The sequence below is a fragment of the Geotrypetes seraphini genome, chromosome 2 (genome assembly GCF_902459505.1).
Source record: "Geotrypetes seraphini chromosome 2, aGeoSer1.1, whole genome shotgun sequence".
Taxonomy (NCBI): domain Eukaryota; kingdom Metazoa; phylum Chordata; class Amphibia; order Gymnophiona; family Dermophiidae; genus Geotrypetes; species Geotrypetes seraphini.
This window is the reverse complement of record NC_047085.1, coordinates 143,554,883-143,581,594: the sequence shown is the minus strand read 5'-3', so window position 1 is coordinate 143,581,594 and position 26,712 is coordinate 143,554,883. Positions and strand designations below refer to the sequence as shown.

Genomic DNA, 26,712 nt, shown 5'->3' with positions numbered 1-26,712 from the left:
TCTGTTCCCCCCTGATGATTGCTGTTTGCCTCCCTCCCCCCAAAGCAGCCCCCTTTCCCTCTCCCCCTGGTCCCCTGTTGTGCAATGCCTGCCTGCCCCATGCCTGTTGTGCCATGCCTGCGTGCTCCGTGGCCCCCTTCTGTTCCCCCCTGATAATTGCAGTCTGCCCCCTCCCCCCAAAGCAGCCCCCTTTCCCTCTCCCCTTGGTCCCCTGTTGTGCAATGCCTACCTGCCCCGTGCCTGTTGTGCCATGCCTGCGTGCTCCGTAGGCCCCTTCTGTTTCCCCATGATGATTGCTGTCTGCTCCCCTCCCCCCAAAGCAGCCCCCTTTCCGCCTCCCCCTGGTCCCCTGTTGTGCAATGCCTGCCTGCCCCAAGGCCCCCTTCTGTTTCCACCCCCCCCTCCCTTTCTTACCCTCCCTCCAGTCCTCGAACTGGAGCTGGGGCTGCATCGTTCACCTCTCGGTCCAGATCTCCTGCTTCATGGTGGTGGGCGGGGCTGCAGGAAGACGTGTGAGTGTGGCGGCAGCGGCAACCCCAACTCCTTCTTCAGCACCATGTCGGGAAGGTGGAGAGCGGCCTGCGAGGTTCGCTACAGCGGCTGGCGAACCTCAGCAGGCTGCTTTGAAGAGGAGCAGCAGCGGGAGGGAGGAGTCACTGGCACAAGCGCCTCCAGCTAGCGCAAGCGCAGTGAGGACTGACACAGAAGTACACCTCACGCCACTAGGACTCACGATCTTTCAACAGCACTTGCGCGATGTAGGGTTTTATTATTATAGATTATATTCAAACACCCTAATAGAATATTGCTTTATTGTTGGCACAAAGAGTTGGGGGTGGGGGGGGGCTGAAAGCAAGAGGCTAAATTTAATTGTTTAGCTAACAGCATTTCGAAAAGTCATTGTGGAGAATAGCTTTTGCATGGTTTGGTGTCTTTCATTTGAGATTCTAGTACATATTGGAATTATTCATGTGTTGAGGAGTGTTTGTGGCGCTGTGGTTAAAGCTACAGCCTCAGCACCCTGAGGTTGTGAGTTCAAACCACACTGCTCCTTGTGACCCTGGGCAAGTCACTTAATCTCCCCATGGCCCCAGGTACATTAAATAGATTGTGAACCTGCCGGGACAGACAGGAATAAACTCATGTAAACCGTTCTGAGCTCTCCTGGGAGAACTGTATAGAAAAATAAATAAATACCATCATAGTGGGCAGTGTTCTCCCCAGAAATTTTTTCCAGCCGGGTGGCATGAAAAAGTAGCCGGGTGGGGCGGGACTGGGAAATTTGGTGGTGGGGAAAATTAAGGGCTCCTTTTACTAAGCTACACGGCTAGAACTAATGCCAGCTCAATGCTTGCGTTAGCGTCTAGCCCATGCGGCAATTCTGCGTGAGCTAAGCACGCGGTAAAACTGCTATCGCAGCTTAGTAAAAGGAGCCCTAAATGTGTACTATTTGTATTGGTTTATTATTATTAGTTATTTTTCAATGCTCAATATGACTGCCTTTCTTAAGGTTTGACACTTGTTCCATAATTTTTTATTAAATTTAAGAAGTATCCAATTCTAGAAGTGAATAAATAGATATTTGCCCTCTTTCAAATGGTATAGAGCAGCGTCTCTCAAACTTTTTTAGTCCGGCACACTAAACAGAGCAAATGTTTTGTGGCACACTAAATACTGCAAATGTTTTTCATGGCTGGAAAAAATTTCTGGGGAGAACACTGTTGCCGTTAATTTTCAAGATCCAATCACGTCAAAGAATGATGCTTATCTGGGCAGTTGTATAATAAAAAGAATGGATAAGATAACATGAGAAGTGAAATTGTCATGAATCAGAGGGATATATACCCTGTAGGTCCTAAAAGCAGGCTTGTGGATTAGATATAAACTATGAAGGCAGTTTTGTAAAAGGGGGGATAAAATAGAAAAACATAGACAAAGATTAAATTGAACCACCAATAAGCTGGACTCTGCATACAATGCAACACCACAGAACAGCGATGCATCTCCCCTAAAGCAAAAAAAATAAATAAATATAATTTTTTACTACATTGTCTTCTCTGGTTTCTGCTTTCCTCATAGTCTTGTCACTGTCTTCCTTTCATCCACTGTCTACCCTCTCTCTGCCCCTTCTATATTGCATCTTCTTTCCTTGTATTCCACTTCCATCTCTCCCTTCACCCCTATTATTCTGGCATCCATCTTCTTCCCTTCCCTCCTCCAATGGTCTGGCATCTCTCTCCTCTTCTTCCCTTCCCTCCTCCAATGGTCTGGCATTTCACTATCTCCTCTCCCTTCCATCAGCATCTGCCCCCTTTCTTTCCCTCCAACCCAATTCCATCCAGTATCCTTCCCCCTTATGTCTCTCTCTCCTTTCCCTGCACACCAATTCCATCAGCATCTGCCCCCTTTCTCTCCCTCCACCACCCTTCCATACCACCCTGACCCCCTTTTTCTCCCTCCATCCCCCTTCTATGCTCATCTCTCCCTCCAAACTAGCAAGGTCCCATGATGACTGCTTCTATTGCCTCTGTCTCTGGAAGATTTAAGTGACGTTGGAGGGGGTAGGCTGGCAGACACAGAGAGTTGCGGCAAGATTCCGCAATGACTGCAGCTGCCGGGCCACCCCTTCCGACGTCACTTACGTCTTCTGGAGGCAGAGGCGACAAATGCACTCAGTGCGGGACCTTCCTGCACTTCAGTGAGGCTGCCGACTCTGCTTCGGAATAAGTACGGCAGCTGCGCTGAGGTGCAGATGCCATTTAGAGCAGCTCGAAAGGTTCTGGATCCAGCCGGCTGTGTACCCCCCTAGGGCTGGCACCCGGGGCGGTCTGCCACTGTATGAGGGGACAAAAAATAATAAAAAGAATGGATAATTTGACCGATTTAGACATGTCATACAATTATAACCACAAAAATATGTTATAAAATGTAATTCTAAACTCAAAAGACTCCAGACGAAAAGCAGACTATAGAAAGGAAACCAGAAAAGACCAAACCCATAGTACTAAGATCTAAATGCTAAAATCGGACATGTCCATTATGAAGAGACGTGTGGATCCCCGCTAATTATAACGAGCGAGTCTTTAAAATATGAGACGGTAACGGATAGCCAGACCTTGTGGACGGAAGTGACAAATACTGGAGCCAAAACCAGAGCACCGTGATGAAACTTAAATGGAAATATGGATACCTATTTATACTTTTGAGTAAAATTGCGATGCGAACATGTCATAGAAAAGAATAAATAATGTGTAAACTAAAAATCAAGAACAATATATTGTAACACCGAACTCAGAATTAATGAAATAACATGCTAAAAGAACTTAACCCCCTCCCCCCTAAAATAGGGCATATACATACTTAAAATGATGGCTGGTTACAAACAGTATGCCTAGACTATATAGACCAGGGGTGCCCACACTTTATGGGCTTGCAAGCTACTTTTAGAATGACTAAGTCAAAATGATCTACCAACAATAAAATTAAAAAAAAAACACAAAGCACACTGAAAGGCAGAGAAAATGTTAATTATTCATATTCCGGGTTTTTTCAAAGAGGTCACGGCAGATGACTCTATGCAATGTCACCTCAGTAACAAAATACAAAAATAGACAAATACACCCCCTCCCTTTTTACTAAATCACAATAGTAGGTTTTAGCACAGGGAGTTACGCTGAATGCCTCATGCTGCTCTCAATGCTCATAGGCTCCCTGCGCTAAAAAACGCTATTGCGGTTTAATAAAAGGGAGCCATAATGCAAAATATAGACAGCAGATATAAATTCTCAAAACCGACACATTTTGATCACTAAATTGAAAATAAAATCATTTTTCCTACCTTTGCTGTTTGGTGATTTCATGAGTCTCTGGTTGCACTTTCTTCTTCTGACTGTGCATCCAATCTTTCTTCCTTTCTTTCAGCATCCTGTATGTTTCCTCTCCTCCAGACCTCATTCTCTCCCCCACCTTTTTCTTTCTGTCTCCCTGTTCCCCCTTCTTTCTGTCTCCCTGTCTGCCCCCTTTCTTTCTTTCTCCGTGCCCTCCCCCAAGCCACTCGGTTTGCTGCCACCGCCATCGGGGAACAGCCCCCAAGCCACCGCTGTCCCAAGCTTTCCCTGCAGAAGCGTCACGCTGACCAGCATTCCGCTCCCTGACGTCAATTCTGACGTAGGAGTGGAAGTTCCGGGCCAACAAGGCATTTCTCCTCATTCCATCCAGCCTGAGCCCCATCTCTCCTTGATCCAGCATTTCCCTTCTGTGTCTGTCAGAATTACCATTCCACCTATTTTCCAGCATCACCCTTCTTTGTGTCCATCTCACCTATATCCCTATCTCACCACTTTTTCAGAATCTTCATTTGTCTCTGTCCTTGTCTTTACCCCATGTTCACCATTTGCCCTTTCAATGTTTTTATTTTGTTGAGTGTTCCGGGGGGTCTGGCTGGAAGGGTTTGTTTGGGGGTCGCTCAGGTATTATTGTTTGAGTTATATTTGATTTACTCACTGGTTTATTGATTGATTGATTCATTGAATTATTTGGAGAAAGGTTGCTTTAATTTTCAGCACACTTAGGGTGCTCGATGATGGTGTGGGGGTGGAGGCTTACCGCCTTGACCCAGAAGTGAAGTGTCGGAGCTGGACTCCTATCGCTGATGGTTCACACTGAGAGCACCCTTCACATATATTATAATCATACAATTTTGTTTGTGAGCTGTGAATAAAGTTTATTTTCCTGAGCGCCCTCCGAACAAACCCTGATGTGACTTGGTTTGCCTCGTTACGTTATTGCTATAATATGTAAATGCCAACATCTGGATAATTGGGCAAATAAGATCACATAAAAAAGTATGTTCTTATTCAATAAAAAGAATAGAACAAAAAAAAAAAAAAGTATTAACTGTATCCAGTTGGTTATCTGGGTGGCTATACCCATATAATTTCCAGGAGCTGCTATTGACTTAGATAGGGGATGTGACTTTCCAGGTCTAATGGGCTGAATACTGACTGGTCAGTAATACATAGCATCTAAGCCAAGAAAAATGAATTATTTTCACGTCTGCATCTATCAGTAAGAAATGTCTTTCTATCTTTCAGTATTCTGATGAGGTTTTGGCTGTGTTTAAAAGCTACAAGCTGGATGATACACAGGCTTCCAGGAAGAAGTTGGATGAGCTGAAGGCAGGAGGAGAGCATGTGTATTTCGCCAAGTTCCTCACTAGTGAAAAGGTGATACTGCCTTTGTTTGCATTAGAGTTGGCATTTAAATTATAATTGGCTTACGTTAGGTCCATTCCTTCACAGTGACATGAAACCAACAATGTAATTGAAGGGTTTAATTTATCAACTGATTTGTCCCATTCTGTATCTGGGAAATTACTTTGTTAAATCCTGCACCAATGGCCAAATTTCGTATATGGCATCTAAAGTTGTGCATATACATCGGTGTATGTAGCTGATGTATGCACACAACTTTATCCTAGGACAGGCATTCAGCATATTCTCACTTGTGGGTGACATCATCCACAGAGCCCGGCACAGACAGTTCTAAAAGTGCACTGGCACTTTAAGCTTTGCAAATCTTCAAGACTGCCCACACTGCGCATGCGTGAGTGCCTTCCTACCTGACATTGGCGTGCGGTTCCTCAGTTCTTTGTTTTCTGTGGAGCGAAGAAGTAATGTATTTTGGACTCCGTCCATGCTCTTATTTGCTTTCCCATCAAACGTCTCTAATTTATCTTCCCTCCTGACCGGCACAGAAATGGATGGGTTTATGCTCCTCTGCCAGCAGATGGAGACTGAGACCCTGACTTTTGGCATCAGTACAAGTGGGCTGTGCAGTCCCTCTTACTCAGTCTTTTCTCAGTCTCGAACAGATGGAGTGGTCTGTTTGTGTAGTCTGTGCTGAGGTTTGTTAAGGCCTGTTAGATCTAGTTAGTGAATCTTTCTTGCCCCTTTGTCTGTCCGGACTGAGCTTGAGGACCCTCTCAGGGGTCCTACCGACCTCAGGGGTTCCACACTTGGAAGGGTCTAGTCCCTTCCCCCCATTTCCACCACCTCCCCAGGTTTTTCTGAATCTAGAGGAACCTCAACCTTTCCACTGATACCGGCACTGACTACAGTTTAGAGTGCCTGTGGGATCTACTTTCTCTTGACACAGCTGGTTGGCTGTGAGAAGAAATGAAAAAGAAAAAAAAAGACACAAGAAATAAAAGGAGCTTTGTATTGGAAAAAAAGAGGCCTGAGGCCACTGTTTTTACACGGCGTTGTGAGTGGGTTTTTGGCGCTTTCATTATGAGTGCTTCATAAAGCAGAAAAAGTGCGTTGTATATGAGCGTCGATCAGTGGATGCGACTGGCAGATGCACAAAATGTTCCGGTTGTTTCGAGAGGGAGACGGCTTCGGGTGTCGATGTGCCGGGCTCTCATTTACATGCGCATCGCTCATTGGTACGGGGTGAGCCCCGGGCTTCCCCTGTCGCCCACGTAGGGTTTTCTTCAGCTGCTGGTGGTCAGTCAAATTCGGTATTGCAGCCCGCCAGACAGGCTAGGGATTCTGTTTCAGCTGTAGCAGCGGGATCAATTATGCCTTCAATGCCATATATGTTTTCTAGTGACAGTTTAGCGATGGCCCTTCTCTCAGTTTTGTCAGGAAGTGCATCTAATTTGCCCACAGCCTCAGGCGACCTTCCTCCTGTCTTGGAAAGGTAGGAACAGGTCTTAACATGTGTTTTCTGCTAATATAAATGCTGTGTTGCTGCCATGGTTTTTTCCCCCCCTTATTTAGTGTTGGCCATGTGCAAGGCTTATTTACATGTGGCTGGGGGTCTTTCTTTGGTGCTGGGAGTCTCGGTGTTGTCTGAAGGGTTTGTCCCTTCCAAGGCACCCCATTCAGTCTCCTGCTGTGGATGCCTATGTCCAACCCCCTCATCCTTTGTCCAAGCGGCCGCAGGTGTCTTGGGACAAGGATTCTTTTATGGCTGATCCATTTTCTCCGGATTAGGAATGGGATCTTGGGTTGAACCTTATAGATCCATCAGAGGGGCCTGATTTATTGGATGGACTTTTAGAGGTGACGGTTTACAAGGACTTATCTATTGTGTGCATATTTCAACAGGAAGAATTGCAGGAGCTCATTCTTCAGGTGTCTTGGGTTTTACACTTTGAAGAGGAAGCTAAGTGACCCCCTTTGTGTTGTGGACCCTCTCTTGAGAGGGATCTGGTCAGCATCCCGCTCTTTCCCTATGCATCAGGATATTCAGGATAAAGTATACGCTCAGTGGAACGTTCCAGATGTGCCTTTTCGCATGGCATGGTCCAAGGTATCTCTATTGATGGTAGTAGAGCTACCTTTAAGTCTCCTGTGGTTCATGCGGTGGTCTTGGCTATCACGTGCAGATATACCATGCCAGTTGAAGGCGGTTTGGCCCTGAGAGACCCTCAGGACCATAAAATGGAGGCTGTACTTAAGCAAAGTTTTAATGTTGCTGCCCTGGCTCTCCATGCGGCGATTTGTGGTGGTCTGGTGGCCTGGGTTGTTTCTAGTGGTCTTGAGCAAGTTCTTGACCAGGAGTCTGCTGACTGGTCCTTAGTGGATCAAGAAGTGGCTAAGATTGAGCTAGGCACTTATTATCTTTCTAATGCCATGTATGATCTTTTGCGTGCCTCGGCCAAGTTCATGGCTGTTGGAGTAGCTACCCACTGTACTCTGTGGCTTCAGGTTTGGTTGGCGGATGCGGCATCTAAAGTTAAGCTCTGTAAGTTCTCTTTCGGAGCTCCTTTTTTTTGGGGGGGTGGAGGGTGAGGTGTTAGAAAAGCTGGTTCAAGCTTTTAAGTGACTCTAAAGTGCCTCGGTTACCGGAGGACCTACTTCGTCAGGCTTCACAAGGTAGTTCTGCCCGGGGGCATTTCTGTGACTTTCAGAGGTACCGCGCTGGTCGGGGTGCAACCTCTTTTCCTTCCAGAGAACTTTACATTCAAGCCATGTATGATCTTTTGCGTGCCTCGGCTAAGTCCATGGCTCTTGGACTAGCTACCCACCGTACCCTGTTACTTTGAGGTTGGCGACAGATGTGGCATCTGAAACTAAGTTCAGTAAGTTCCACTTTTGGGGCTTCTTTCTTTTTGGGGAGTTAGATAAGTTGGTTCAGGCTTTGAGTGACTCTAAAGTGCCACTCAGTGCCGAGCGGCAGCGCCAAAGCGCACTCAGCGGCTGAAGCCGGAATGCGGGGCAGGAGCACGGAAAGCTCGCTCCTGCCTGCTATACCTCTGGACCACCAGGGATTCCAGCGGCAGGGGAGTTACGATGGTCAGGGAGGGGGGACAGGGTGCAGAACCTGGCGGCCCGGCGGAGGCCTGCAATAAGTCTGGGAGGTGATTGGGTGGGTTCTCTGTGCTGGGCCAAAAATCACGGTTTATATTTGAGTATATATGGTAATTGCTCGAGAGTGAATTGTTATTGATATTGTGGACTCCTAGAGTGGAGGTCTTGTCCCATACTGCTACTCACGTAGGTGACATTTCAATACATTTTGCCTGCCTGTCCCCTTGAAGTTCTATATTTCATGGTGAGGGCAACTCTGAAACCTGTTTACAACTTGGCTTTCTTTTGTAATTGAATAGTAGTGTGTGTTTTGTTTTGTTATATTACCTTGTTAAAGAGACTGTTTTATGGTAGGAGTCAAAACTGAGATTTGATATCCAAGAAGAGGGAATTCTTAAGCTGAGAAGCCATATTAAGGAAATCTTGTTATAGTCTTCTACTGCATGTCTGCTGGGTGATTAGTGATGATTGTTGTATATTGTATGTAAATCTGTTAATTTTGCTGATCAAACCTGAAGGGCAGTTCACAGGTCTGCAAAAAAACATTTTTCAAGAGCTGTTTTGGTTATTCCACATAATCTTTGTTTTTTTGGTATGCTGAATCCAAAAATGACCTCTATTTTGTCATAGGACATCACATTTCTTGACAATTTAGGTAATTATGTTAAATAAGGCAATACCTCAAAATAAAGTTTCAAGTTTAATAAGGATTTGATTGATCGCTTAATCAGAATTCGAAGCGATGTACATATCAATAAAATTACAAAATTTAGGGGACAACAAAATAAATGACAAAAAACTAAGTTTTGCAAAACATATTATAAATTAACATTACAGACATATTAAAACACAAGGAAAGATAGGGAAAGGAAATACAAATTATTTGATAGTAAATAAGACATTCCAAGTAAAAAACAAAAGGAAGGAAAAGATCAATGTACTTCCGAGAAGCTATAAAATACAGTTGAAATAATGCCATTAGTCGAGCTTACTAATTATTGAATGCGTCTTTAAAAAGAAAGCTTTTTAATTTGCTCTTAAATCTATCCAAGTTGCGTTCTTCCCTTAAGTAAATAGGGAGTGAGTTCCATGTTTGAGGGGCTGTGACAAAAAAAAATGAATTGCCGCCGTGTATTGATAATTTTAAGTGAGGAAATCATCAGTAAATGTTGTTCATTCAATCTTGATAATCTATTTGAGGTGTAGGGAATCAGTAGTTTATAAATAAAAGCAGGAGTTTTATAAAGTAATGATTTGAGTGTAAGCAGACTTAGTTTATATATTATCCGGTGAGCTACCGGGAGCCAATGTGCTTTCTTAAGGAGAGGTGTCAAGTGATTGAACTTCCTAGCTTTCGAAATAAGTTTAATAGAAGCATTTTGAATAATCTGTAAACGTTTGATTTCATTTTGGGCTATTCCCTTAAATAGGACATTGCAATAATTAATTTTAGGAATTACCAAGGAATGGATTAGAATGTTAAGTGACTTTGGACATAGAAATTGCGAAACTGAACGAATGGAAATAGACTTCTAAAATTAAAGTTTTATTACAATTTTTTTTCATGAAAATCCTTTTTTGAACTGAAATGAGCTCACCTACACACACTAAACTCGATTCTTCTTCCCTGTGAGGCTCCTCTTGGTGCATTTACGCTTGTGAGTAGCATCTGGAATATCTCTCTGAAGCATCCAACAATAATCTACCATCATTGTAATTCTCCATTTTCCCAGGTATCTCCTTTCCATCTCTTTAATGTCTCCATGGAATTGTACACCTTGTTCCTCACTCACAGCTCCCAAATTTTCAGGAAAGTAGTCAAGGTGGGACTGGATGAAATGCACTTTCAAACTCATCAGGCAACCTAAAGCTTGAAATGCTTTCAGCATTCGTCCGACGATCTTTTTGTAGTGAGGATCTTTGGTATTTACTAAAAATTTCTGTACAACTTCTTTAAATGCAATCCACCTTTCTTTTTGAGGATCCGTCATTGTATTGACAAACTCTTGATCAACTATAAGCCTTCTAATATCTGGTCCGACGAACACAACTTCTTTCAATTTTGCCTCCGACAGGCCTGGAAACTTGGTGACCAAGTATTTGAAGCATTCTCCATCTCTTGGAAGTGATTTTACAAATTGCTTCATCAATCCCAATTTTATGTGGAGAGGTGGTAGAAGAACTTTATGGGAAGGTACCAAAGTTTCTCAGAGGACATTTTTTTCACTTACTGTTAGCACCCTCGGCTGCCAACTCTTCTTGGTCCAGTGATTTTGTCGGTCTCGACTGTCCCATAGACACAGAAAACAAGGGTATTTGTTGTTGCCCAAGCAGCATGCACCAGACCTTCAAGTTCCCACACACTTGCCAACCATGGTCTTCATATTTAAGTTTACGAAGAACCAATTCCAAGTTCTCGTAGGTTTCCTTCAAGTGTACGGAATAACCTACAAGTATGGAAGTGTAAAAACCACCGTTGTGGAGTAAAATTGCTTTGAGACTTCTTTTTGAAGAATCTATAAAAAGACGCCATTGCTTTGAATCATATTGGATTTTAAATTGACCCATCAGACCTTTGACATCGATGCAATAAACCAACTTGTCTTCCTGGGCAAAGTAAGGAACAAACTCCATTTCACAATGTCTGAACCATGAAGATGACACTCCTGGCAACAATAAATTCCTGCTTTTCAGCCTTGATCCGAGTAACTCAGCGGCATCTTCCCAAAGATGGGGGATGGGACGAATTGCTGAGTGAAGATTGGGGTATGAAATGGAATGCTTCCATTTGGAATTAAACAAAAGTAACAGTCGTCACTATGGTTCTTTTGCTCTTGCCATACCATAGGAATTCCATAACAGAAAGATTTTTTTTCTTACCCTTAAACAATTTCGGAGCTCCTCAACACACCGTTTGCACACTTTGAGGCACCCAAACTTTATCTTGATCTCCAATTTTTAGTCCAAAGTATGCGAAGTATACTTTTTTCACAAAGTCTGTAATATTCTGCTGTTGCTTCAACATTGTATATTCACCACAAATGAAGCAGAAACTGTCTGGCGAATTAATATACTTTCGCAGAACCATAACATAACGGTTGAAGAATGACGAGCTAACACGAACTGCGATTAAAAAGTGTGAACAGCCTAGAACCAAGAACTTGATGATGATTCGTGCACAATTGTGGACTGCAGGAGAGAGCAGCTCTTTGTCTTTATATGAGTCGTCACAGTGCTGGCCACATCCCCCTGCACTGACTGGAGCTGCTGCTATCTGCCCTGAGTCTCCCTCCCACTGGATTCTTCTGGAAAGATTAACCCCTTCTACTATTAAAAGCACAGACTCAGAGCTGAGGCTTACACATACAGCATGCTGCTGAGTAGTCAGACATGTCACTCAGAGCAGCACTTGTATTCACCCCCTTTGCAGGTGGGGAGGGACAGAGATTGTTTACCTGCAAATAGCAACAAAGGGCCAGAAGAGAACTAGGGAAATTAGGAAATATAATTTTTTTCCCTAAAACTTGCTTAGCTTATGTATATATTGCTGACCATCAGATTTACAGTGCTATATTTTTTTTACCTAACTTGGACAACCCCTTTAAGTTTTTTTGGCATTTTATATCTTAAATGCACTTATGTGAATTAATTAATAGTAATTTGGACTTTAAATTTGGTTAAAACCCATAATATTAAAAAATTGATAAATTTGGAAGCAATTTTGTATTTTGTGGCAAATCATGATGTCTAGGAGTTTTTTCAATATTTGTTTTCAGCACACCAAAATACATAGAAATTAGATGAAAATAATCAAACAGCTTTTTAGTCACAGACTTGTGTTATTAAGAATGGAAGGGCCTTGTACATAGATACTCCAAAAATTGCAGTTTTGTTGTGTAATAGAATGACCATCCTTCTTAGAGAAGCTAAATCCCTCAGCATTCTATAGTTAGAGCATTTGTATATGTGAACTTTGATATGATGCTTAACAGTTCTTCCTTTCTGTGATTTGAAGCTCATGGATTTGCAGCTAAGTGACTGTAACTTTCGCCGCCACATCCTACTGCAGTATCTGATATTGTTCCAATATCTAAAGGGGCAAGTCAAGTTCAAAAGGTGAGCATAGCAGTGTGAAGTACAAGTTGTATGTGAGTAATGAATATTATCCCAGGACAAATAGGAAACATATTCTCACATGTTGGTGATGTTATCCACGGAGCCCCAATACAGACAGCTGTAAAAGTGTATCACCACTTTAAGAACTTAAGAAAGTTTGGGAACTGCCCACACCGTGCATGCGTGAGTGCCTTCCTGCTCGACCTAGGCTCCCAGTACCTCAGTTCTTAGTTTTCCACGGAGCTAAGAAGTCGTGATTTTGAACACTGTTCATAAAATTTTGTATTGTCTTCCCGCTCACGTGTTACTTCTTCTGTTTTTATAATTGTTTTAAGTATATTTACTTTTCTTAAAAAAAAAAAGTGAGGAAACTTCTTTTTTTCCCCCTCTCTTTTTTCCTTGTGGACTTTGGCCAGCAAGGCCCTTTCATTTTCCTCAGTCATTGAATTTAATTTGGCTGAGGCACTTTCCGTCGATGTCCCAGCCGTTAACAGGTTTTAAAAAGTGCTGCAGATGCCAGAAGCCAATTTCCATCACTGACCCTCACAGTTGGTGTTTGAAGTGTCTTGTCCCGGAACACCATGTAGATTCTTGTGCTTGGTGTTCTACCCTGCAGAAACATTCCATCAAGAGCCGGAGACTTCAAAAAGAAAAATTGTTCAGCACCGGCATGGACACGGAGAAACATCGCTCAGTCTGATAAGAAGTCGCCAGCTTCCCAACAGGTCTCGCAGGTCACTCTTGCATCAAGTCCCTCAATGCTGACCTAGTGACGATCTCTTTTGCGTCTTGCCTCCCCTACATCGAGGTGTGCATCCTCTTCGAGGTCACCTTCTCTGATGGCAAGATGCGGCACTGATGGTACCAGCAGAAAGGCCAACAGTACTGGTGCTTTCATTCCATGAAAAGCTCGATGTGCTTTTCTGAGTGAGTGATATGTTTAAATTCCTTACTCGAAAACCAGTTGAACCCAAAACCAATACTGACTAAAAAATCTCCCTACACCCCAAGAAAAATAAAGGGTGAGGGGGAGAGACAGCCCAAACCGACACCTAATCACTACCACCACAACAAAAATAATATAATAGGAAATAATGATGATAAAAGGGAGCCCTCAGTCACACAGCCTGCAAGGGGGACTAGCCCCTAAAGCTCATGCTGTCACTGGCTTACACTGTCTCTGCCCCTCATCCAGGGGGCCAAAAAGCAGCCATTTTCAACTTTGCTTTTTCATCTGAGGCTGGTGATTGAGAGCCCGCAACAAAACAGCATAGCTGGTTCCTGAGGAAGGGGGTTCTTTACTCCCGAAACGGAGTCCCGTTGGACGAACTTTGTTTCTCGCTGGCTGGTTTTTCTACGGAGAAGCTAAGTACTTCCAGTTGATAGTTATTTCATCTTTTGCATCGCTGAACATGGACGCTGCTTTTTGGCCCCCTGGATAAGGGGCAGAGACAGCTTTAATGACTATTTTGAGTGTGTTTCACCTATTGTTTTCACCTTTAACACATTTGTGTATTGGTTTACCACTAAAATTCACATCAAGGGTGCCCGGGGATGTTTCACAGTTAACACCCTTTTGGGAGTAAGCCAGTGACAGCCGGAGCTTTAGGGGCTAGTCCCCCTTGCAGGCTGTGTGACTGAGGGCTCCCTTTTATCATCATTATTTCCTATTATATTATTTTTGTTTTGGTGGTAATGATTAGGTGTCAGTTTGGGCTGTCTCTCCCCCTCACCCTTTATTTTTCCAGTCCAGGTTTTCTGGCCCAATGGGATATTCCTGTTGAGTTATTTTATAAAGAAAACAGTTGTGTAGTGTGATTTGTTCATAGAGAGTGTGGGTTGGTAATATGTTATTTAAATCAGTGTGATATAAATATATTTATCATGTGGTAATAAAAAATAAAAAACAAAACATAAGTGCAATAGAAGGCTTCTTAAAGTTAACAAAGATACAGTGGCGCTAGAAAAGGTTCAAAGAAGAGTGACCAAGATGATAAAGGGGATTCAATTCCTCTCATAGGAAGAAAGACTAAGACGTTTAGGGCTCTTCAGCTTGGGTAAAAGATAGCTGAGGGGAGATAAGATTGAAGTCTGCAAAATTCTGAGTGGAGTAGAACGAGTACAAGTGGATTGATTTTTCACTCCGTCAAAAATTACAAAGACTAGGAGCCACTCAATTAAGATACAGGGAAATAATTTTAAAACCAATAGGAGGAAATAATTTTTCAGTCAGAGAATAGTTAGGCTCTGGAACGCATTGCCAGAGATTGTGGTAAGAGTGGATAGTGTAGCTGGTTTTAAGAAAGGTTTGGACAAGTTTCTAGAGAAAAAGTCCATAGTCTGTTATTGAGAAAGACATGGGGGAAGCCACTGCTTGCCCTGGATCGGTAGCTTGGAATATTGCTACTCCTTGGGTTTTGGCCTGGCACTAGTGACCTGGATTGGCCACCATGAGAACGGGCTACTGGGCTTGATGGACCATTGGTCTGACCCAGTAAAGTTATTCTTATGATTGCTCACAACATATTCTTGAAAGCAATATACATTCAAGGAGAAAAGAATTCTCTTGCAGACAAACTCAGCAGGTTTCTTCAGCCACACAAGTGGACGCTCAACTCTGCAGTTCTGCATCACATCTTCTCTCAGTGGGGGACTCCTCACATAGATTTGTTTGTGTCTCCAAGCTGCCCCAGTTTTGCTCCAGGTAATACTCTCCCCCAATGGATAGAAGTAGATGCTTTTCTACTGGATTAGATGCACAAGTTTCTCTATGCATTTCCTCCAGTCCCTCTTATCCTCAAGATGCTTGTCAAGCTCAGAAGGGAAGAGGCCACCATGATTCTTGTAGCTCCTCGGTGGCCCAGATAACCCTGGTTTTTCCTTCAACTCAGTATCAAGGAACCAATCCTTCAGATTTTTCCATCTTTTCTCACACACAGTCACAGATCTCTTCTGCATTCCAATCTTCAGTCGTTGCACCTGACAGCTTGGTACCTCTCGGCCTGACGTCGACTGACCTTCATCTTTCCCAGCCTGTTAAACTCATTTTGGAAGCATCAAGAAAACCATCTATGCAGCAGTGTTATCAACACAGATGGAAGCGGTTTTCCACGTGGTGTACTCTTCATCATCATGATCATAAATCCACCTCTGTATCTTCCATATTGGATTATCTTCTACATTTATCCAATTCAGGTCTCAAGACCACTTCAATTAGAGTTCATCTTGATGCTATCGACACTTTTCAAAGACCAGTTGATGGAAAACCTCTCACTATTCATCCTATTGTATCCAGATTTATGAAATGACTTTCATCGCCAAACCTCTGAAACCACCTCCAGTAGTTTGGGATCTTAAAGTGGTTCTTGCTAAACTAATGAAGCCACCTTTTGAACTAATGTCCTCGGCTCATCTTAAATATCTCACTTGGAAAGTGTTTTTTCTTATCTCTCTTACATCTGCTCGAAGAGTAAGTGAACGTCGGGCACTGATGGCAGATCCACTGTTTCATCATGACAAAGTGGTGCTTCACACTCATCCAAAGTTCCTTCCAAAGGTAGTTGCTGAATTCCATCTCAATCAATCTTTTGTGCTTCCAGTGTTTTTTCCTAAACCTCATTCTCATCCTGGAGAAACGGCTCTTCATACTTTGGACTGTAAATGAGCTTTGGCCTACTACTTACAGCATACTCAACCACTTAAAGCATCTCAACTCTTCGTCTCCTTCAATCGTAACTAGTTGGGACGTCCTGTTTTCAAAAGAACTATTTCTACCTGGTTGGCGGTTTGTATCACCTTCTGTTATGCTCAGGCTGGGCTGCAACTGGGGAGTCATGTAACAGCCCAGAAAGTCCGAACTATGGCAGCTTCAGTTGCTTTTTTAAAGTTGCTACTTGTCTTCAGTTCATACATTCACATCTCACTACTGTCTGGAATCTTATTCCAGATGGGATGGTCACTTCAGCCAAGCAGTTTTGTAAAATTTATTTTCTTAATGGCCAACTCTCCCTCCATCCCATTGTAATAAGCTAGGGAGTCCCATATATGAAAATATGCTGCCTGTTTGTCCTGGGATAAAGCACAGTTACTTACCATAACAGGTGTTATCCAGGGACAGCAGGCAGATATTCTCACAACCCTCCCACCACTCCTGGTTGGCTTCTTAGCTTTCTTACGGAACTGAGGTACAGCGAGCCTATGTCGGGCTGGAAGGCACTTGCACATGCGTGGTGCAGGCAGTTTGCAAACTTTCTTAAGTTCTCAAAGTGGCGATGCACTTTTAAAGCTGTCCGGACCAGGGCTGTATGGATCACTGCTATCAGATACCAATACCCACTGTATAATTTCCTCTAGCATAATCTCCCCAACCCTGAAATGTCCTGTCTAAATTAGATTGTAAGATCCTCTGAGCAGGGACTGTCTATTGCATGTTAAAATGTACAGCGCTGCGTACGCCTTTCAGCGCTATAGAAATAATAATGTAATGTAATGTAATTTATTTCTTATATACCGCTACATCCGTTAGGTTCTAAGCGGTTTACAGAAAATATACATTAAGATTAAAATAAGAAAGGTACTTGAAAAATTCCCTTACTGTCCCGAAGGCTCACAATCTATCTAAAGTACCTGGAGGGTAATAGAGAAGTGAAAAGTAGAGATAGAGGAAAAATAAAATAAATAAACATTTTAACAAGACAGCTTTAATCTAGATACTTTGGAAGGTATAAGAGAGGAAAGAAAGGAATAGATGTAGAAGGGAGAACCGTTGAACAGTAGAATTCTGGAGAAATTTAAATGATAGAAATAGAACAAAACAAAGATAAAAGGCAAAACAATAGGTAAGATTAAAGATAGATCATAAGCTGGAAAGAAAAATAAAAATAAAACTTTGTCTTCAATCCACGGTTTCTGCATCATTGATGAAGTGGAGCAAGTAAGTTTAGGAGGAGGGATAAATAGTAGTAGTAGTAGCAATCCCTTTCTTCTCCAGATTTTTCTTCCATGAACATAGAAGTATTTGTTTAGCACGTTTGCTTTTTCCTCATCACTCTTCACATAGCGGTTCATAGCTTCTTTCAGTCTCTCAATTCCATTTTCATGTTTTCTTTCACTAATGTATCTGAAAATATTTTTCTCTTTTTTTTTACATTTCAAGCCATTTGCTCTTCTGCTTGTGCTTTCACCAGATCAGTGGCGTACCTAGGGTATGTGGCACCCGGGGCCCATCATTTTTTGACACCCCCCCATCTACATGAAAAATATGACTTTTAGTAACAATCCACATATCGCACAAGAAGAGTGTACCTAGGAAAAGGCAACATTTTAAACACTGCAGTGAGCACTAGAACACATACATTGTAAAACTAAACAAGCCAATTGATCCTGTAGTCAATGCCAACTGAAAACTATGTTCTTTTCATACACACAGAACAGAGATACACCCTCGCCCAATATGGAATAATCACAAACTAAAAATAGAAATATGTAGACAAAAGTTAAACTGAACCGCCAAGAAACCAGACTCTGGATACAGTGCAACACCACAAAAACAGTAACACATGTCCTCTAATACAGTGCAAAATATAAAGACAAGTAGATGTAAATTTGAAAAAAATGATACATAACAATCACCATTTTACAAATCAACAAATAAAAATAAAACAAATAATGAGAAATAAAAAAATACCATTTTATTGGACTAATCCCCGTAAGCTAGATCCCCATCCCCGCAAACCATCTGATTTCATCCACACAAGCCTTGAATTGTTTATATTAAAGTATAAAAAGAAACAATATTCTGTACAATTGTCAATTTATAAATCAGCGTCTTCTCCCCACTCTCTCTTCCCCATTTCCCTTCAGCGTCCTCAGCCCACTCTCTCTCCACTTTCCTTCAGCGCATGCACATAAAAACAAGCAATTTCATTCTATTCATTCATAGAAATTAAAATCTAAATAATGCCAGTCACATAACAAAACATGATTTTACAAAAATCCCTGCACAGTCAAGCCTGCAAGGATTACTAGATGTCTTTCAGCAGCTCCCCTCCCTCCCTCCCCCTTACCTTTGTGGCCAAGTCAAAATGATCTACCAACAATAAAATTTTAAAAAAACACAACGCACACTGTACTCATAGAATTGTTAATTATCATTCCTATTCCGGGGTTTTTTCAAAGAGGTCAAAGCAGATGACTCTATGCACTGTCACCTCAGTAACAACCATACAAAAATAGACAAATACCCACCCCCCTCCCTTTTTACTAAATCACAATAGCAGTTTTTAGCGCAGGGAGCTGCGCTGAATGCCCAGTGCTGCTCTCGACGCTCATAGGCTCCCTGCGTTAAAAACCACTATTGCGGTTTAGTAAAAGGGGACCATATTGTAAAATATAGACAGCAGATATAAATTCAGACACATTTTGATCACTAAATTTAAAATAAAATCATTTTTTCTACCTTGTCTGGTGATTTCATGAGTCTCTGGTTGCACTTTCTTCTTCTGACTGTGCATCCAATCTTTCTTTCAGCCTGTATGCTTCCTCTCCTCCACACCTCATTCCTTCCCCCAACTTTTTCTTCCTCTCTCCCTGACCTTTCTTTCTTTCTCTCTTCATGCCCCCTTTCTTTTTTTCTGTTTCTCTTCTTTCCTTCTGTCTCCCTGCCTGCCCTTTCTTTCTTTCTCCCTGCCCTTCCCCAAGCCACTGCCGCTGCCAACGGGGAACAGGACCCAAACCGCCACCAATGGATAACAGGCCCCAAAGCCGACGCCGCCCCATGCTCTCCCTGCTTCTGGCCAACCAGCATTCCTCTCCCCGATGTCAATTCTGCCGTCGGAGAGGAAGTTCCGCCCAGCCAGGCAGTGATTGGCTGGTTCGAACTTCCTCTCCGACGGCAGAATTGACGTCGGGGAGAGGAAGACTGATCGGCCCGATAGATCGCCAAGGCAAAGTGAGTCCTGGATGATCGACTCACTTTGCCTTGGCGAGCTACCCGTCGATCACGATCGACCTATTGGGCACCCCTGCCCTAGGGAGTACACTCAGCTCTCTCCTGTGCACCCCCTTGGGGCGTGCACCCGGGGCGGATGGCCCCCCCCCCCCATGCCCCCCCTAGGTACGATACTGCACCAGATGTATCTCTCTCTTGGCTTTTTTTAGTGTTGTCTGGTATTCCTTTCTGTATTCCTCTTGGACCACTGTTTTTCCACTTCTCTTATGTCCTTCCATCTTTTGTCTCTCTTTTTTATTGAGCAGTACCTTGTCCTTCAAGCATGAGGCTCTTCCCCTCATCCACTTTCCCCTTTTTGTCTTGAGCTGGATAAAGAAGCAAAATAGCTGGAAAAAAAGAAGACAATGGGTGCTGCCATTGGCCCCCATGCTTTGCATTGAAATGTATTGTCTTGTAATCTTTTTGGGGGTAGCAAGGCAGTATATAAAACTAAAAATGAATGGAAGGAGCAGTATGATTATAGTTTAGTATGGTAAATATGATAGATGATTGTTATATTGCCTCTAGCTGAAAGGATTACTTAGCAGTATTATCTTTTCAGTTCCAACTACGTTCTTCTTGATGAACAGTCTCTCTGGATTGAGGACACTACAAAACTAGTCCATCAGGTCAGTAGAATTAAAGGGAAATCAGTGACTTCTCTGTAACATTTGTTTGACTTGTCTTTCATCTCACACAGTTCAAATGGAGTCTAGTATTATATAAAAGTAGTTCAGCTAAGTCCTAAACTAGTATGCACACACTGACTGAAATAAGCAGCTGCATACTGTACTTTTGAAAAGTGTGCTTTGATAAAATTTTATTTCTGTAACTTTTTAAATGTAATCAAGGATATAAAAGGACCAATAATTATGTGGTTGGAAGTCAATTTGAAGAGTTTCAAAACTCTTCTTAAGACTGACTTTCTTCCAACAAGTGTTTGACAGTGAAATTGATCATGAGCAATGGTCTCAAACTCGCAGCCTGCCAGGTACTATTTTGAGGCCCTCGATATGTTTATCATAATCACAAAAATAAAATAAAACAGTTTCTTGATCATAAGTCTCTTTAGTTATAAATTACAATATTATTATTAAGACTTAGTCAAAAGGAAAGATTTATAAACTATAAAGAGTTTTACCTCATCCAGAATTGTCATTTCTTTAATAAAACATTAACTATTTTTTCTGAGGCCCTTCAAGTAACTACAAATCCAAAATGTGGCTCTGCAAAGGGTTTGAGTTTGAGACCCACTGATCATGAGGTACATATTTATTGAGGGCGGGAGGCTGGTTCAGGTAAAGCAGTATTCCCTTCAGAGCATTTTTTTAATGGTTCTGAATGGACTGAGTTGATTAGATTGTAGGTTTTTATGATCAGTTTAATGGAGTTCCTTTCCTTAATTGAGACTACATACTGTAACCACTTAGATCTATTATAAAGTGAGCGGAATATCAAATTTTAATAAACATAAACATATCTGTCACATTGTTTCCACACAGCTGCTTTGTGAAACCCCACCAGTTGGAGACAGATTTTCCAAAATGATAGAGGTATGTTTCTGGTAAAAGAAAGTATGCATATTGCGTCTGATGGAACAACCATGTGTGACTTGTTTGCTTTCAAAAGATGTGTGTACTTTTTGAAAATATCAAAGGAAATGCTAGCATCTTATCTCTTTTCGGGCTCATTTTACTTGTGGCCTTTTCACTCCAGTCTCAACTGATTTTGAAGTTGTAATTCACTGAAAATGAAATAGATTTTCTAGTGCAATAGGTGCATCATTCTTGAGCATGTGGATTATGTACCTCTGATTGTGACATCTGGTGTAGAGAGCCTCATTTACATTTTTCTGCTCCGCCTCCCCTAATTCTGGGCTCTAATTCCTCAGTTTTACTCTCTAAACGTGAGATGGTAGAAACCTGTCTGTTCTGCTCATGTTTATTTTCCTTTAATTTCTGTATGATTTTTTTTTTTTTTTAATCCGGTCTTGAAGCTTTTCGGTGCTATACAGGATCCTAGTTTCGGGGCATCTCTGACTGTGAGAGGACACAGACTCTGAGGGCAGAAGTCTGTACCCAAGAGACAGCCTACTTTGCAGGACACCTGTTTGGCCAGCCTGCACTAACTGTCTAGGCAGTCAGGGACCATTCCCTTGGGAGCAAGGTTTGCTCCAGGATTTTGTACGCAGAGCTTGAGCACAAGCTGAATTGAAATTTTTCACCAGGATCGGATGGTGACTATATTTTCCTCCCCCTGACTTCACACGTTCAAGTAGCTCCTAGAAGGATAGACACAGAATTCAAATGTGTCCAGGATTTGACAGAATTTAATTCAACACCCTTCGTTAGTTGTGGAATCTGTCCTCCAGCGTTCATGCAGCTCATGATCTTACACTTCTGCTCCTCCTAGCAGAGAAGCCAGAACATTAGACTGTTTTGGCAAGCACATTTTCCAGTCATCTATGTTCCTTAATGGAATTATGAACTACCAATTTTACATATCCATTTATGTACTTCAAATCTTTACTAAATAATTGTCAGAATTTGAGGAAATTCTCCCCAGACAATTTAAAATAATTTCAACAATTATCTAAGAACTTGTTTACTACTAGAAAGTTCATGGCTAAAGCAGTTTTTGATGTTTCTTCCAGAACGTCTGCAGTAGCAATTACAATGTGCCGTTTGGCTTGATTTCGAGTTTCTGATCTAGAAACTTCAGTTCAAGAGCACTTTTCCAATGTGTATTGTATGGGAGACTACCTGTTTGGAGAAAAAATTGAAGAGGCTGCAGTATAAGATTTTTTTATTTTTTTTAAACCCACAGATAACAATGACAACTTTATTTAAACCATAAACCTCCAATCTTCTTCATTGTCTAAAAGATACTCTGTCTCAATACAGATATTCCTATTATAACATAAAAAAGCATTACAATCAGCTTTCTTCATTGTCTCCTAGGCCTACACCTCAGTTACCTCATGCAAGACAAGAAGGTAAAAAATCAGAACCTCAAAGTCTCAATCCAAAAGCAGTTAAGTGTCTCTCTAGACTGGCACAGCTCACTGATGGGTAATAGCTCACCATGACCAGCAGGTGGAAACTGAGACATAAACTTTTGGCTGTAGTACAAGTGGGCTGTGCAATCCCAAGTACACTCAGTCTGCTCTCAGTCTCCAGCAGGTGGAGGTGGTAAGCCTGTGCAGTCTTCACTGGTTTAGTGGCCTTCTGGTACCCATCTCTGTTGCCAAATTGAGTTTTGGGGGACCCTTTCGGGGGTCCATCTGATCTTGGAGATGTCCCTCCCCCCCATTTCCCCCACCTTCCTGATATTTTTTCTGTAGAGGTGCCTCAGCTGTCAGCCTTGCCACCGATACCGGCAAAGCATATGGCTTAGAGAGCTAGTAGGGTCTGTTCACATAAAGTAAAAAATAAATAAAATAAAAAATCCTGAGGCAGTGCCAGTCTGAAGGAAAGCCTTCAATTGACTTGTTAATCGGCACTTTTTCTTTTAGCTTAGTCGCATATTGCGTAATGAGTACTTTTAAAGGGAAAAAGTGCTCATTGTGCTCCAGACTTGCGAGTCGGTCTGTGTTCATGGTGCACCGGCTACCGCAAAGGGAATCTTTGTTGACTTCGGGTGCCGGCAAGCAAGGTTCCCCTTCGCAAATGCCTCATGCCTGAGCAGCAGGCAGTGGGGAAGCCCGGGCTTCCCTTACCACCCACAAAGGTATTTCCCCAGCCACTGATGATCAGGGAAATAAGATTTCCCTTACTGCCGTTAGTGCTGGGGATTCCCTTACTGCTGCTGCCGGCTTGCCTGCTTTAGCAGCTGGGGAAGTTCAGGCTTCTTTGCTGCTGCAGGCCTTGGGGAGATTTTTGGGCAGTATTTGCACCAGTTTTTGCAGGAAGTTCCTCCATTTTGTCTGCAGCCTCAGGTGACCTTCTCCCTCTATTGGAGAGACGGGCAGGTTTCTGCTGGGTCTCCTGCTTTGGCAGTGAGTCTTAATGTGCCGTCAGGGTTTTTTCCCCTCTGATTTTGTTTTAGCCTTGTGCAAGGCTTATCTTCGGGGGGCCTGGGGGGTCTGCCTGTATCTCATCCCAGAGGGGGATAGGGATACCTTGAAGTCACCGGTGGTGGATGCAGTGGTTTCGGCCATCGTGCATCTGCATATGGTGCCAGTAGAGGGCGGCTCGGCATTACAGGAATCTGAGGAGCGTAGGTTAGAGTCTCTAATTAAGCAGGGTTTTGATGTGGCTGCCCTGGTGGTCTGAGCGTATCCTTGACTGGGAGTCTAATGACTGGTCTTGGTGGATTAAGAGGTAGCTAGGATTGAGATGGGGGCTTCCTATATCAGATGCTATGTATGATCTGTTGTTGGCTTCGGCCAAGTCCATGACTCTCGAGGTGGCTGCTCGTCATACCCTGTGGCTCCGGGCTTGGTCGGTGGACGTGGCATCTGAGAGTCTTTCTTGTTTGTCGAGGATCTGTACAAGTTGGTTCAGACCTTGACTGACTCTGAGGTGTTCCATCTTCCTGAAGACCATGTTCGACCGCCTGCAAGGAGGGACATTTGTGTGATTTTTGCCATTATAGCCCTGTTTCGAGGGGCAGCTTCCTTTTCTTCCATCGGGTCTCCCCAGGACCGTTTCTTTCAGCGCATGCAGTCCTTTCGGGGGGCCTGTTGGGGAGGGGCATGATTCCTCCCCCACCCGCCCAGCCTAGTGACTCCTTGTGGGATTTTTACCAGAGATGGGCCGCAATCACAGCGGATCAGTGGGTCTTGGAGTTGATTCGGGGACCGATATGCTCTGGAGATTTCCTGGCCCTTGCCAGATCGCTTCCTATCTTCTCCTTGTCAGGCAGCATGGGAGAAGCGGGCTTTTCATCAGATGCTACAAAGGTTGCTAGACCTCAAAGCAGTAGTTCCAATGCCTCCTCAGGAGTTTCGCACTGGCCGGTATTCCATTTACTTCAAGTTTCAAGTTTATTTAAAAATTTCTTATACCACTCACTCAGACTTCTGAGCAGTGTACAATAAAAATATAGCTGTTAACAGATAAAACAGTTTAAAAGGTCTTTTCGGCCCATTGTGGATCTGAAGGGAGTCAACAGGGCGCTCCGGGTTCTGTCTTTTCGAATGGAGGCTCTGAGATCAGTCATTCTGGCGGTTCAGCTGGGGGAATTACTGGCTTCTCTCAATCTGAGAGAGGCCTACTTGCATGTTCCAATTTGCGCCTCCCATCAAAGGTTCATTCGCTTTCAATCTTGGGACGGCACTATCAGTTTCTGTGTTTCCTTTTGGTCTGGCCATGGCTCCACAGACGTTCACCAAGATTATGGTTGTCGTGGTAGCAGCCTTGTGCAAAGAGGGCATTCTGGATGACTGGTTGATCCGATCAAGTATTTTCAGGAGAGGTCCCGGTTTACGGCTTGGGTTGTGGAGTTTCTGCGGTCGATAGGATGGGTTGTCAACCTGTCCAAGAGCTGGTTGACTACATTTCAATGCCTGGAGTACCTCAGGGTTCTCATCGACACCGGCTTGGGGAAAGTTTTCCTTTCAGAGGCCCGAATGAACAAGTTGCAGTTGCAGATTCACCTTCTGCTGGCTTCCTGGTGTCCTCTGGCACAGGATTTTCTCCAGGTCTTGGGGTCAGTAGTGGCCTCACTGGATGTTGTTAGGTGGGCTCGGGCTCACATGCAGTCACATCAGTATGCTCTGCTTCAGTGGTGGTCACCTCAGTTGCATGATCTGGACTCTCCCATTCCTCTTTAAGGGGTAAGTTCTTCACAGCCTCCATTGGTAGCTACAGTCTTACACTCTGGTGCAGGGAGTGAGTCTGGATCAGCCCCAGTGGATGGTGCTTCTCACAGACACCAGTATTCTCGGCTGGGAAGCTCAGTGTCTCAGTCACTCAGCTCAGGGCAGCTGGTCTCCGGAGGAGGCATCTTGGTCGATCAGTGTTCTGGAGACCAGAGCCATCCGGTTGACCTGTTAGCGTTCCAGATGTTGCTGACAGGCAAGTTGGTTTGGATACTCTTGAACAACCCTATGTTGGTGGCTTACATCAATCATCAAGGGGGATCCAGGAGTTGTCATGCGGCTCTTCTCATGACCTGGGCAGAGACTCATCATCTTGACATCTCAGTTTCCCACATAGCAGGAGTGGAGAATGTCAAGGCAGACTTCCTCAGTTGTCTCGTGCTAGATCCCGGAGAGTAGTATCTCAGTCCAGCAGCCTTCAAGTTGATTGTGCAGGCTTGGGGTCAGCTGGTCATGGACCTGATGGCCACGAGTGTTAACGCCAAAGCTCCCTGGTTCTTCAGTTGGTGCAGGGGTGCTCTGGTGCTCAGATTCTGGATGCTCTGGTGCAGCCTTGGCCTTTGGGGGCCCTCCTGTATGTGTTTCTTCTGTGGCCGATGGTGGGCAGAGTCCTTCTTTGCATTGCTTGGCACTCCAGCTGCATGATCCTGGTGGCTGTGGTCTTCTCAGGCGCTCATGGTATACAGATCTGGTTCATCATCTTGTGGCAGATCCTCTTCCGCTGCCCCTCTCTCCCGACCTTCTGTCTCAGGGCCCCATTCCAATGTTCGATCTGGGTCTCTTTTGTCTTACAGCTTGGCTCTTGAAAGGGAACATCTAGGTAAGAAAGGTTATTTAGATAGCGTGATCTTTTCTCTCTTGGGGTTCCTGAGACTTTCCACTACTCTGGCTTATGTGCATGTTTACTTTTGAGGAGTGGTGTTCCGTGCGTGGCGTGGTTTCTGTTCATGCCTCTTTGCCTCACATCTTGGAGTTCTTTCAGGATGGCCTGGACAGGGGCCTTGCCTAGTCTTCCCTCCTGGTTCAGCTTGCATGGTAGGCATTTAACCTCTTCTCCTGATGTGATTTGATTTTTGAGGGCGGTCAAATTGCTTCGGCCTCCGGTGCTACTTTCAATTCCAGCCTGGAGTCTCAATCTGGTCTTGTCCATGCTCATGCACCCTCCCTTTGAGCCCCTGGGTGCATGCTCGTTGAAGGACCTTGCTCTTAAGGCGGTCTTCTTGGTGGCCATTACTTCTGTGAGACGTGTTTCCGAGCTGCAGGCTTTCTCTTGTAGGCCTCCCTTCCTGGAGTTTTCTAGGGAGCGTGTGGTGCTGCGGCCTGTTCCTTCTTTTCTGCCGAAGATGTTTTCGCCTTTTCATGTCAACCTATCTTGGGTAGTCGGAAGGGCTCTTTGGAGCAGAGGCAGTTGCGCAACTTGGATGTCTGCTGGGTCCTGCGCTTTTATGTTCAGCGGATCCAGGAGT

The 26,712-nt window shown here is 43.6% G+C and overlaps 1 protein-coding gene across 3 annotated transcripts in view; it reads left to right on the top strand.

The window, feature by feature from the left end:
• Nucleotides 1-26,712, top strand: part of THOC1 (THO complex 1) — a 245,576-nt gene that overhangs the window by 116,182 nt on the left and 102,682 nt on the right. For all 3 annotated transcript variants that reach the window (XM_033933936.1, XM_033933935.1, XM_033933934.1), the window contains 4 exons: nt 5,094-5,225; nt 12,334-12,434; nt 19,985-20,051; nt 20,925-20,975. In XM_033933936.1, coding sequence (XP_033789827.1) covers nt 5,094-5,225; nt 12,334-12,434; nt 19,985-20,051; nt 20,925-20,975 — 351 coding nt within the window. The remainder of the gene's footprint in view (nt 1-5,093; nt 5,226-12,333; nt 12,435-19,984; nt 20,052-20,924; nt 20,976-26,712) is intronic.